Below are 14,440 nucleotides of genomic sequence, written 5' to 3'. Positions count from 1 at the left end.
AATTGAAAGTGTTGCTTTTATGTAAGTACTATACAAAAAAAAATAAACGCCAGAAAAGTGAAAATGTAGCAGCAAGCAATATAAAATATAAGTATGTGCATTGCCTATAGTCCCTTCGTCAGGTGTGTAAACTCTGAGATTATACGGCAAATGCAATGCGAATGCTGTGTGCGTCCACGTAATAGTACGAACCGGACATTATACCGCCGTGCGACCGCATTTCCGCAGCCTTGAGCAATATTCACTTGGCGCGATGGCAGACAAAGCCGGAACGCTTCACAGTGTAAAAAATACTTATAACACCGGACAGTGGGGCAAAAAAGGTTGCTGTGGACAAATTAATTTTGAGAGCCCAAATATGAACCGATTTGATGTTTCTTTTTCTTAAATAAAAGATAATTAAATTTCGCGTCGATCTATCCGTGGTGATTTTTTAAAAAGCTCTGGTTTTTTATTTATTTATGTAGAAAAATTAAAGAAAAAAATTGTCACGTTTGAATACTTTCACTGTTTTGAAAAATACTTGAAATTAATTTCAAATGTCTGCAATTAATTAAAAAATTATTCACAAACATTTTTCAATAGGACAGATTTTATTAAAAAATGTATTTCATTTGTTATTTATACTAATATATATTTTGAAAGCCGTTTTTTTCCGGTTTTTCTGTTCGAAAAACTCGAGAACAGCTAAATATATCGATATTTTTGAAATTTTGGGCATCGAATCCAGGCTATCCAAGGATGATAATAGATCAAACGCTGTTTCGATATATCAAGAAGGCGTGGCAACTCCCATTAAACTGAAGTTTTCACTCAACATATCTCTGGAAGAATACTTCGTCGTCGAGTGCTGCAATTTAGTACAAAGATATATAATACCAACGCCAAACTTATGGAAAAAATGGGAGTTATTGAAAAAGGGGGCGTGGCACCTCCAATACAAACTGAATTTCCCACACCACATACACATTCTAATGTTGATACATATTATATATCTCTATACTAAGTTGTGTGAAAACTTTAGTTTGTATGGGAGGTGCCACGCCCCCTTGATATATCGAAATTATTCTTCTTCTATTATCATCCTATGAGGGTTTCGATTAGAAAAAAACGGCTTTCAAAATATATATCAGTATAGATGACAAATTAAAAATATTTTTTAATTAAATGTTTCCCATGGAAAAATGTTTATGAATAGTTTTTTAAATAATTGCAGGCAGTTGAAATTAATTTCAAGTATTTTCCAAAAAAAATGGAAGCATTCAAACGTAAAAATTTGTTTTCTTTAATTTTTCAACATAAATAAATAAAAAACTAGAGCTTTTTTTAAAAAATCGGCACTAATAGATCGACGCGAAATTTAATTATCTCTTATTTAAAAGAAAGAAACTTGAAATCGGTTCATATTTGGGCTCTCAAAATTGATTTGCCCCACTGTGCACCGTGCGAAAAAAAAATTCGAAACATACGAAGCAATCAATATACTCTCGAAACTGTGGGCCAAATTTAGTAAAACTACGTTTTTAGGTTTTCACTCTGATGTCAGGATTTTTTTAAAAGGACTTGGTAATTTCAAAGATATGATTTATTCCAAAAATTATTTAAAAAATTCAGTGCAATGCAGAATAACAACATGGGTACCAAGAGAAAATTCTGTAGAATTTAAAAACATTAAAGTTTTAGGGTATACAAGGACGAATAGGTGTTGAAAATGCGAGTTAATTAAATTTTGATTTTTATAGAAAGTTAGGAGGACGAAATTCGAGGATCTGATCGAGTGTATATTAGACTTTGATATATAATTTTTCAAAAATAATTATTGCAAAATTTCAATGATATTCAAGGACAAAATTTTTAAAGGACAGTTTCTATATCGAATCGTCCTTGTGCACCGAAAAGCTTAATCGGTTTTAATTCTACGGAATTTCCTCTTTGATTTGATATCCATACTGCTTTTCTACATTGTATTGGACTTGTTTAGTAATTTTTTAAAGTAATCATATTTTTCAAATTTCAGTCATTAAAAAAATTCTGACGTTAGAGAGAAAAACTAAAAACGCTGTTTTACTGTATTTGGCCCATGGATTCGCGAATATATTGATTTTTTTTTCCTGTAAAATTTACTGTCGCACGGTGTAATGCATTGCGGTGAAAAATACACACAAGCATACAGACATAAATGCAGACTTCGCTGAAAATTAATTGCATTCATAAATATTGTAGTGAGTAATGGTCGGCCGTTGTGGTGTAGTGGTAAACAGTGCGCGCTTCCACTCCGCAGGGCCTGGGTTCAAGCCCTGGTCAAAGCAACATCGCAAAAAAAAAAATGTAGAAAAAAGGTTTTTTCATAACAGCGGTCGCCCCTCGGCAGGCAATGGCAAACCTCCGAGTGTATTTCTGCCATGAAAAATAACTTCTCATAAAAATACAATCGCCGTTTGAAGTCGGCGTAAAACTGTAGGTCCCTCCACTTTGTGTGACAACATCAAGGCGCACACCACAAATCGCAGGAGAAGTTCGGCCAAGCACTGATATATGTGTAAGCGCCAATCTATTATCATTATTATTATTATTAATGGGCATCTATAGGTGTTCACTAGACTGGACCGACCCCTAGAAAGAAAAAAGTTTGTTATTTCCGCCTACAGTTGAATCATTGATGATTTCTTACGGTTAGTTAAATTAAGTTAAGTCTAGACTAACTGAGCTTTCCCTCTACATCGCAAGACATTAAGGAATCTGGCCTTTGTGATACCCCTAATAGCTATGTACGGAAAACATTGCGCTTATCGTTGAACCGCAAGGAACCGTTAACAAAGTCCCGGATGCAGCTTATTTCAGGACCAGAGGGTTGGTAAGGAAGGTTTAAATGAGATTCCTAATCGCATCGCACGCAAAACTCACTTACATAGGAAGTGACTTATAAGAATCCCCACCAGTAGCGTGAGTTGTGTTCTTGTGAGTATTGTGCGTTTTCAAATAGAATGTTCTTATTAGAGGCAATGCACGTCGGCATCAAATACAACATATCTGTGAAGTTTCAAGAGGGCTCCACGAAAAAAAATGCCGGCACCAACAATATCTGCCGCAGCTATTTTGTAATTTATGAAATATTAAAATTTTTTAATTTTAATAATTCAGGATACTGGAGTGCAATGCGATATAGTCGTTGGGCTGGGTATGCAGTTACAGTTGCACGGCTATACTCAACCCCGTCTCTTGCGTCCTCGTTCGCGCACTCTGGAAAACGTGAACAACCCACGTGCGCGTGCGGTAACCAAACCGAGTGGAGCCTTGGCTCACTGAAGTCTGCAGCGTCTGTTCACCAGGAGGTGCGGCTGCAAGTGGGTGCCTGTCTTGGAGCAAGCGGCTCGCTTTATAAACGTGTACTCTGTTGCGAAACCACCCCCGTCCCAGCAATGAGGTGTGCGCTGGGTTTGGGACCCACCACGTAAAAACCCCTTCCATTAAAGAATTAAAACCAAGCCTCGGATGGTACCCCCCTATTGATGACGATCACTGCAAAAGTTTAAAGGACTACGATTTGAGGGCATGCACTTGGAATGTCCGGACTCTCAATGGGGAAGATGCCTCTACCTGGCAGGTTGATGTCATCGTAAGGGCAAATATTGGCACCACCGCCATCCAAGAAATGAGTTGGACGGGGCAAGGAAAGAAAGGAGCACAAATTCAGTGTTGGATTTGTGGTTGGAAAGAGATTCCGTAGCGGAGTACTCTAATTCACCCCGGCGGAGGAGTGCAAGGATTTCTTCTATGGGCACTTGGAGCGCACATGCGAGCAGTGCCCCCGCCATGATATCAAAATCGTGTTTAGCGACTTCAATGCCAGGGTGGGCAAGGAAGGGATCTTTGGCGCCACTGTTGGAAAATTGACTCGTTATGCCCGTGCTGGTATACGGCGCAGAAGCATGGACAATGACAACATCCGATAAGGCGGCTCTTGGAGTATTCAAGAGAAAAATTTCGCGAAAGATGTACGGGCAGAAAGATAAGATAGGTGTAGCACCATTTTAAATTTAAAACACGTTTTTGTCGGAAAATATAACAACTCGTGAGATTTACTCAAATATATTACTAAATATTTTTGGCTCAATCATGAAACGTGCATCCAGGAAGCACTAAATATGTATGTGATGTGCGTATGCGAACCCTTTAAATTAACGACAAATAAACAAGCGAATGTGGATTACCAAAAAGTCTCAAAAGCTTTGACATGCATTTAATTTACTTTCATTATTTACTCTCTGAGTACACAAAGCTTCAGAGTACATATTTGATTAGGTTAAAGGTGTTGTACCTAAGGCAAAGCGCCTACTACATACACACATATGTATGTACGTGAAGGTAACGCAAGCCACTAATTGTTTTTCTACAACAGTTTAAATCGATTTTAGGACGCTTCATGGCCCATAAAATCTTTACGTAGCGTATTCTCCTGCTACATATATAAGGCCGTAAAAACTTCCATCTCATTTAACGCTGTGGTTGTGCAATCCTTGTATATACCCATACATATGTATGTATGTATACATTTTTATATAAGAACCCGCTTAAGCGCCCACAGCGAAAGTGTGAGCTTAAATTGATTAAATGGGAATTTAATGCGCATTCGTTCCATTCGTCGGTGGAATTATTTTTAGCGCCAGTTGGTTTAAAAAGTTTGTTTGTGTGTATGTTTGTATTTATGTAATTTTGCCAACGAATAATGTGGCGTGTAGAAAATTAGCACCCTAGTTATTTGTGTTGTATATATTTGTGTTTAATATACTCGTACAAACAAAAACTGGTAATGTATTGTGCAAATTTATGTATGTAAATAATAGTTAAATATTACTTCTCATTCACAAAAAATTTTTTATTCAGCTTGATAAAATTGTAGATTTTTGAATAAAGGTAATTTTAAGCGAATGGTGAAATACTAGATTAACCTCAGTATATATAGTGCGCTATGATCTATGTTATGTCCATAACTATATTGTGTGTTGTGTACATTTCGTCAGCATGTGGTAAAGTACACACTTTCCAATCTGCGACATTTTTTATGACCTCTGAAGTAGAACAGTTTTTGAGCTCGCGCCTCGGCAGAACAGGGCAAACGCCTGTACTTCTGTCATAAAAAAAGCTTCTTTTGCATCGGAAAGGTAGTGTCTCAGAGGTGGTCCCATACTAATCTGGTTAAGATCCGATCAGTGGATCATGAGATATATATATATATATATTTTTTTTTATATGAGAGTTGAAGTTTGCTAAAAATTACTTGTTATATATTGAAGTAAAAGTTATTAGTCAAGAAGAAGTTACGCCAAGTGGTTTTGAAAACGTCATAATTTATACCGAATTGAAAAGCTTTAGTAGTTTAAAAAACATATTAGGTATGTTCTTAAGTGTAGTAGGCAACATTTAAAATACAGCTCATCTTTAAAATATATGTACATAAATAACTAAAAATAGCAGCTTTCGATTAGATACTCCTCAAATGACGCCGTGATAGCATTTTTCAAAAATTTTCAAAGACATGGCCGGAGAGCAAGGTTTCATCCCATTTCGAGTATGGTGAATCGAACTGCATAATTTTTGAGTGCTTTTTTTTAGAATTTTACTTCCAAGTAGAATTTTTCACCCTACCCTACTAGTGAGCTCGCATGGCGTTAAAATGCCAAAATTGAATTTAACTTTTTAGACATCTAAATAAATATTCCATATGTTTTATGTAAATCCGTCCAGAAACTTCTGAGTGAAGAGGGGTCTAACATGGTTTGGGTTTTTAATTTCGTAAATATTAAATAACCCTGTACCGCTGAAAAAGTTTTACCTTGAAAAAATAAAACCTTATTGCATTTTTGAAATTCGAAATAACAGTGCAGATATGATGACCTACACAAAAGATGCCTTCATGTGTACTTTTCGAAGATATTTTAAAATTAAAGTTTTCTAAAGTTTTTCGTTTCACACTCATATTTCATTTAACATGCTTATAAAGTACTTACAATTTTTCAAACAGGTCGCAACCTTTCTTACAAGTATTTTCAAACTAAAATCTTATTTATTTGTCTTACATTTGACCTAATACATATGTATCTATTTCAAATAACGAATAAATTTAATTGAATTAAATTTTTTAAACACGTGGCAACTCCCCTAAATACATTTCGGAAGTAAATGCGTTTCATTTAATACCCATCTTTTAATAACTCATTTAACTAATTAAATTATTTGAATTTGACTTTTTCAACAGGTGGCAACCCTCTTCAAAAAATTCTAAATGTTCAAACTAAAGGTTTCTTAAACTTCTCTCGTTTGGCACCAATATTTTAATATTTCATACAACTTGTGCATAAGTTAACTAAATTCGACTTTTAAAATAGGTGGTAACCCTATTAAAAATATTTTTAACTACTACCTTTTTAAACCTCTTTCGCCTGGCACCCATATGGCGATACATACGTATTTCAATTATCTCATTCCATTAATCCAAATTGAATTTGATTTTTAGAAATAGATAGATTTTAAGAAATAAAGACTTTTCGGTTGATATACATATTATAATAATAGACTTACATTTTAAGGATTTTGAATTTATTTTTTTTTAAGGTGGCAACACTTTTCGAAGAAGTAAAACCTTTTTTCACATTTCCAGCCCAAATCCTATAATTTGACGCTTCACTTTTGAAAATCGAATGGTGCGGAACTAATAGCATTGATTATTAAATAATTTGCACTTAATTTTTTAACAGGTGGAAACTCCGAAAAACTAAAACTTTACTGCACATCTGCAGGCCAAGCCTTTTACTTTGACTCATTTTTGAAAATCGAACGAACGGTGCAGATCTGATGATCTGGAAGAAAAATTCCCTTCGCCTATTGTATAGATAGATTTTATGGTTTATAACTTTTATCCGGTTGTTTTTTTTCGGCAAAATTACTTTGAAAAGTTGTTCAGAATGTCTCTGGCCTTAATTTTTGTGAACACACCAAAACCTAAAAACAAATCTGGAACTGCTAGGTGGAAAATTCGAAGGCAGTAGTATATTAATTACAAAGGCACACGAAAAAAGTTGTCAACCATAGACTATTCTAGGTTAATTAGAATACTAGGAAATTAGGAACTGACTATGGATGGTAGGATTTTCAGTTTTTCTTCCACACTTGGCACGGTTGTTAGCCTTGCTACAGCATACCAAATGGCCGAAAATTTAAAAAATCGGACAATAACCACGCCCACATCTCATATAACGGTAATTTGGAGAAATACGAAATCTTCGATATCAGTAAATATTAAAGCTAATTTATTCAAAATTGATGCTTGAAACATTTCTTTACCAAGAAATACGTTTATGATAAAATTTTGGAAAATGGGCGTGACACCGCCCACTTATGATCACATATATGTATCTCGGTAACCGTTCTACCAATTTGTACCAAACTCGGTATGGTTATTGTGCTTGCCAAATAAAAGAAAAACGTTGAAAGTTATTGAGACCACACTAAAATTGAGGCCGCTTTTCATATAACGGTAAATTTCAGAAAAGCTTGAAACTTCAATATTTCGAAATTTAAGGACCCTAATTTACTCAAAATTGATACACCCCGGCTTAACATGTTGCGGTAGCGTTCGGAAAGGTGAAAAGGCATATATGTAATACTTGCGCCGGGTATTTAATGTTCGGCCCACCCGAACTTAGACTTTAATACTTGTTTATTTTGAAATCAAAAAATATTTAAAGGTCGTTCAAAGCGCTCAAAGTTTTCCATGTATTTTATATGGGGAAAAAACAACATTTCGTAGAAATGGTATAGAATTCTTAAAAATCAGTATTTTTGTATCGGAAAACCCTGCTTCTCTGCAGTTGATTCCCAGTAATAATATCCAATTGTTTACTTAACCATTTTTTCATCGCAACTATAATTTACAGTAGGTCCGCCAAAAACCAACAAAAACCCCGGAAAAGGCAATGGGAGGACCAATAAAAAATCGTCAGTATTGAAAATGCTTAAATAAACCATTGGGTATTATTATTTAAAGTCTCCTGAAGAGAACCAGAGTTTTCGATCGAAAATATTGATTTTCCAGAGTTGTATACCATGTCTACGAAGAGTTGTTTTTTCCCATACAAAAATACATGGGCGACTTCTAAATATTTTTTGATTTAAAAATAAAAAATAGGGGTATACTCTTTTTCAATATAGAAGAATCCTAGGGGGTGGGAGCATTAAAATTCCGACTTTACTTTTAGCCATGTCAAATTAGGAATACATGAAAAAGAAATCATCTATTCGTTTCATACTCGCTTGATTTTGCTGATATCTGCTTAAATTTCCAAATTTAAACTGGCTGTAATTTGAAGGAAATAATTATACACTAAAAATCGTTGCATAAACTCGACCACATCAATTTGTGTTGCATGTCATACACTTTTATGATTAGTATTATTATTATTATTACACTGGTTCATACATACAAATTGTCAATGCATTTAATTATGAAATTTCATGCGTAGGTTTTAGCAACAATTTGTTTTATTCGATTCGTAACAAAACTAATTAACTTCGAACTTTGCGAATTACAATTTAATAAAACTTTGTGCGTAGATTGTAGGTATATACATACAGACTGTATACATATACATTATATAGTAAATATTTACCTTCATTACAATAATAAAAACGTCTGATCTTCCACATAGCTACATATTTACAGCGAAATATATGACATATTAATAGCATAACATGAATCAATAACTATATAGTGTGTATGTATGTACATATGTATGTACTTTTCATGAGCAACAGGTTATACTCATCGAGGAAAAGTTGTGTTGTACTGCGTTAGTCCTCGTATGGTACTCGTATCTAAGGCTTAGTGCTTTGGAGTAGAATATGAGGCCAACGCGTTGGTATGTACGTAAATAAACATTCTGTTCTTTAAATAGCCACAGCCACACTTTGACAGGTACATATATAACGCATACATATCAGCTTTAAGTCGTCGTTCTGGTTACGGCTTGTCAGATAGGCATAAAGAGAAATCTGTGTGTGTAAACGCTGAACTCGGCGAAGACTCGAAAATAACACATCAATGGCGTACTTATTGATTGCGGGGTTTATTTCTATTAAAGAGCTAGCATTACAATTTATAAAGACAAATTACGATTTGATTTACTTACCGCGGTTGCGTCTTCTGGGGCAAATGTTCAACGAGTGAAAAAGAACAACCGCAGCTTACAAATTTGACAATCTAACGATTTGGTTACATACAATAGATAATTCACAGTGGACTACAATTAAACTGACGAGTACGATAGTGTTGCCATCGAGCGGGTTGCCACACCCCCGCCCCCGTGAATCAACCAGATTCACCAACTTCCACGTCCAGCACGGCTAACTTCGACGCGGCACGACGAGATATTCCCCTGGTTGTGCGTACATCCGCTTGCCTGACCACTCCATCCGCTCCCGGATGAACTTGCTCCACCACACCGCGGCTCCATTGGTTTCTAGGCAGACTGTTATCGCATATGAAGACTATATCTCCCACCTTCAAGGGCCTTGTGTATTCGCACCACTTCGTCCGGCGTGTTAAGGTAGGAAGATATTCTGCGATCCACCTTTTCCAGAAGTGGTCTCGCAACTGACGCGCGATACGCCACTGCTTGCGCAAGGCACACAACCTTTCTGGCTCAACGGCTTTGTTTGGCGTATGTGCGGTGTTCGCTGACCCGAGCAGGAAGTGGTTTGGTGTAAGTGGCTCGTCTTGATCAGCGGAGATCGGGAGATGTGTGAGAGGGCGCGAATTCACAATGTTTTCCGCTTCAATCAAAAAACAAACTAGTGTATGTTCCCTCGGTGTCACTTGCTTGAGCGTGTGGCGCAACACCCTTTTTACACATTGTACCATCCTCTCCCATACTCCACCTTCGGACGGATTTACAGGACAGTTGAACCACCACTCAACGCCTTTCGTCGCCATCTCACCCTGCAAACGTTCGCAGTCAAAAACTTCGCTAAATCTCTTCGCTTCCTGATTCGCTCCTACGAAGTTCTTTCCGTTGTCCGACCTCATCCGTACGGGAACCCCACGCCGATTGGTGAAGTTGCGAATTGCCACAATACACGAGTCCGTACTCAAGTCGTGCGCGAGTTCCAGATGAATGGCTCTGATAGTGAGGCACGTGAAGAGTGCCACCCAGCGCTTCTCTTGACGGCGTCCGACAGCAACATTGATTGGCCCAAAGTAGTCGAGACCGGTGTAAGTGAACGGTCTCACATATGGTGTTAGGCGATCGACTGGTAGAGGACCCATTATTGGTGCAACTGGCGCGGCCTTGGCTATTCGGCAGACTGGGCAATTGGCAATGACGGAACGCAGGAGTTTGCGTAAGCGTGGAATCCAAAATTGGCTACGTATTTCACAAATTGTAGCTTCGCTATTCTGGTGCTTCATGGCGTTGTGGTGATGGCTCACTACTAGCTTGGTGAATAAATGGCTTGACGGCAATATAACTGGTCGGCGTGTGCTTATGGGTAGCCATTCTGCTGCATCGATGCGTCCCCGTACTCGGAGGATTTGGTGATCACCTATGTATGGTGTCAACTGGTGCAGTACACTAAATCGGGGAACAGGTAAGCCTCTCTCTATGAGACGCAGCTCGGAACAAAACGCCTCTTCCTGGACCCAACGATAAAGGATATGTTTGGCTGTTTCAATTTCCCACGCAGTCAACCCATAAAGTTCGTCCGGCTGTTTACCATGGCGGCAGCGGCTCACAAAACGAGTTACCCATGCTAATGCTCGCACCAACCTGTTGTATGAGGAAAAGCGACTATAATTTATAAACTCCTGACTTACTATGGCCAAGGCGTATTTTTGTCGGAGCTCTTCATTGTCTTCAGCGAGGCCATCGGAAGCATAGTGATTCTTCGGCCAATGTTCTTCATCCAGCCTCAAAAACGCTGGACCACATAACCAGCGTGAACCATGTTCGCATTCAACTCGTTTTGCTCGGGTAGCTTCATCAGCTACGTTCTCATCTGTTGGAACCCATCTCCAATCAGATACCGTCGTTGCGGATAGAATTTCTGCCACTCTATGAGCAACGAAGGGCTTGTAACGCCTATGTTCACTCCCTATCCAGTTAAGGACGGTTTTCGAATCCGTCCAAAGAATGCAGTCAGATGCAGAAACCGAATGTTGCTCGCGAATAGTTTGCATAAGCCTCGTGCCGAGGACTGCCGCCTGTAGCTCGAGCCGCGGAATAGTTAGTAGCTTTAGTGGAGCGCATCGCGATTTGGAGCAGATGAACGCCACGTTAACTTTCCCTGTTGAGCTCGTTGTTCTCCAATATGCGACCGCTGCGAATGCTTGCTCGCTAGCATCGACGAACACGTGGAGTTGCATCGTTCCTGGCCTTCCGCCTTGGAAATAAAACCTTGGAAATTCCAGATCGGTCACTGTCGAAAGGTTTTGGCGCCATAAACGCCAAGCAGTAGTGAGGTCATCGGAGAGTGGATCGTCCCAGCTCAACTTCCTCTTCCATATCTCACGTATAAGCAATTTAGCGGTTGTCGTTATGTGGCTGATGAACCCGAGAGGGTCAAAGATCGACATCAAAATGCTGAGCATCTCGCGTTTAGTAGGGCGCCTTTCTCCCACGATAATTGCTTCGTTGATGTTGTGAAACTTCAACCTAAATTTGAAGCTGTCAGTCGAAGGCTGCCAAAATATACCTAAAACCTTCTCTGTAGTTAGCCCCTCCTCGCTCATGATGGGTTTTGCTGTCGCAGTACCACCCAGTGCTGCAAGTACCTTGTCCGAGTTGGATGTAAAATTGCGTAAGTCAAACCCGGCCTGCTTATGGATCGCTCGCACCTTCTGAGCCACCTCGGTCGCCTCTTCTTCATTGTCGAAGCTGTCGACGAAATCGTCAACGTAGTGCCGCTCGAGAATTGCCTGCACTGCTCGTGGCGCCTGGGTTTGATACTCCAAGGCATTCAACGTCTTTACGTACTGTGCAGCGCATGGGGAGCATGCCGCTCCAAACGTCATCACCTTCATCTCTAATACGTCAGGTTCCCTTGAGTTGTCTCCGTCGCGCCATAGAAATCGCTGTGCACATCGATCTTCTTCTCGAATTCGTATCTGGTGAAACATCTCTCTTATGTCTCCGCACACACCTATTGCTCCTTCGCGAAAGTGGAATAAGACAGACGGAAGAGATCGGTACTCTTGGGGCCCTTTCAGTAGCTCTGAGTTTAATGACACGCCATATGACTCGGCAGCGGCGTCAAAAACTAGCCTTAGCTTTCCTGGCTTGTTTGGGTTCGTGACGGCGAAGTGCGGCAAGTACCACGTCTTGGGACAATGCAGTGAGGCCTCATCGGGTGAAATTTTGTGAGCGTAGTCTTTGTCGATATACGAGTTGATTATTTCTCTATAGGCTGACGGAAACACTAGATCTCTCTGCATACGCTTTTCGATGTGAACCAACCGTTTGAATGCTGTTGAGTAGCTTTCGGGCATATTAATGCAGTCGCGTTTCCATAGTAGGCCCACCTCGTATCGCCCGTCTACGCGACGCGTTGTTGAAATTAGTAGCGATCGCGCGCGTGCGTCCTCAGCTCCCTCAATTGGTGGAGACGGCTTTACTCCAAAGTTCTCCGTTTCAAAATATTCGCATACCATGTTTTCCAGTGATTGATCAACGGTATGCCCTACGAACGAACTTGCTGTAGGCCGTGGTACTGATCTTATCGTTGGCCCGAACACGGTCCAACCTAACTCTGTGTTTGCGGCATATGGTCCGTTAGCTTGGATCCTCATGGTCTCAGTCGGGATACCCAGATGGCAGTGGTCAAGCCCTATGAGGAGTCTAGGCGAAGCTCCACTATATGGCAACAATGGCAGATGTTTCATATGCTTGATATGACTGCGTATATCGGTTTTGCTGAGGCTCTGCGATGGCAAACTCAGGTTACAGACACTGAAGACGTTACTCAGTTTATGCTTCTTCTTCATTCCCGTTCCGCTTACTAACACGCTCACAACCTTAGAGGGCTCTTGCGCCTTGTGACCACCAAACCACTGCACATTCAGTTTTTGGTGTTCACCCCGTAAGCCAAGCTCCACAGCTAGTGACTCGTCAATCATAGTCACAGACGATCCCTCGTCAAACAAAGCATAGGTGTCGATACTTTTTCTTCCATTATGTAATGTGACCGGCAAGATTCGGAACAGCAGCTTGCTCGACCTAGTACGGCCAACGCAGCTTAGAACCGCAGCTTCGTTGGTGTTACGTTGTGGCCCTTGCCTTACTGAAGATTTTTCTGCAGAGGAGCGCGTAGGCGTCGACTCGTGGAGCAGTTGGTGGTGCGTTCTCTTGCATCCATGGGACGGACAAGGTCTACGAAGCCGGCAATTGCGCGACGAGTGGCCTTTACTTAGACATCCGAAGCATAATCGTAACCGTTTGACCTCTTTCCACCTCTCTGCAACACTCGCGTCGAGAAAACGTTTGCATTCTGGGAGCTTGTGATCACCTTGGCACACACAGCACGTTAGTGTGCTCGATCGCTGTTCATCTATCGCATGAAGAACTACGCGACGCTTAGCATCTCGATGTTCCTGCTCCTGTACCCTGCAAATCAGATTGGCAGTGTCACTCAGCCAGTCGCTGAAATGCATCACAGTAGGATATGGCTGCACCACCGAAGAATAACGTGCCCACTCGATCTTCCTTGACATTGGCAGCTTGCTGGTAAGTTCTGAAATCAAGAATGGATTAGCTAAATGTTGGTGCCCCCCAGCGGATTGCAAAAATGCTGACAAGTTTCTGACTTTTGACGCGAACGGTATTAACTTCACAACTCCGCTCTCTGTTATAGGCGCTATATCTTTCAGGAGAGCAAGCTGGCTTTGAATGAGCTGCTCAGGGCGCCCGAAACGAAAGCGTAAATGTTCGATAATAGCACTGACATGGTTCGGATATATTAGTAGGGACTTCACAGTTTCTCTAGCCTCGCCTTTCAAACACTTCTGCAAGCGCTGGTTGTTTTCAAGATCAGTGTATCCATATGCAGACGTTGACTGAGTGAACGCGGTTATGAATTGTGGCCAGTCTTCGGCTAGACCACTGAACTCCGGCAAGTCTTGGAGTTTTCGAGGTTGCATCACCCCAAAGGGCATACCTGGGGTAGCTGAAACTGGAGCGATGGAATGGTCATTTACTGATAACGAAGGTCTAATAAACGCGTTGGCAAGGCCAGCATGCGTAGCACTGGCAATCGCTGAAGGAGCTGCTGAGGCTCCGAAGGGACTAGCGCTGGTGGTATAGGTGCCCGCAGTGCGCGGCAGGGAGGTATAAATCTCGGCGGTATATGGTGACGTGACTATTGATGGGCGGTGCGCTTCGGCAGCGAACGTAGT

The 14,440-nt window shown here is 40.3% G+C and overlaps 1 protein-coding gene across 1 annotated transcript; it reads right to left on the bottom strand.

Moving 5' to 3' along the window:
* Positions 1-9,055: 9,055 nt before the first annotated feature.
* LOC118745966 lies at positions 9,056-13,934 on the bottom strand. The gene is made up of 2 exons (XM_036479653.1): positions 9,186-13,934; positions 9,056-9,128 (listed from the first exon to the last, which is right to left on the bottom strand). Exon 1 carries the CDS (start codon positions 13,757-13,759, stop codon positions 9,365-9,367), a length of 4,395 nt encoding a protein of 1,464 aa, XP_036335546.1. The 5' UTR covers positions 13,760-13,934; the 3' UTR covers positions 9,056-9,128; positions 9,186-9,364.
* Between the last annotated feature and the right edge of the window lie 506 nt (positions 13,935-14,440).

This window comes from Rhagoletis pomonella, unplaced genomic scaffold (assembly GCF_013731165.1).
Source record: "Rhagoletis pomonella isolate Grant_MI unplaced genomic scaffold, Rhpom_1.0 Rhpom_scaffold_00010, whole genome shotgun sequence".
Lineage (NCBI taxonomy): Eukaryota > Metazoa > Arthropoda > Insecta > Diptera > Tephritidae > Rhagoletis > Rhagoletis pomonella.
Note: the sequence above shows the minus strand (reverse complement) of the source record. Positions and strands in the feature narration are given on the sequence as shown.

Coding starts and splice junctions, on each gene's coding strand:
- LOC118745966 (XM_036479653.1), bottom strand. CDS start 13,759: ATGTCAAGGAAGATCGAGTGGGCACGTTATTCTTCGGTGGTGCAGCCA.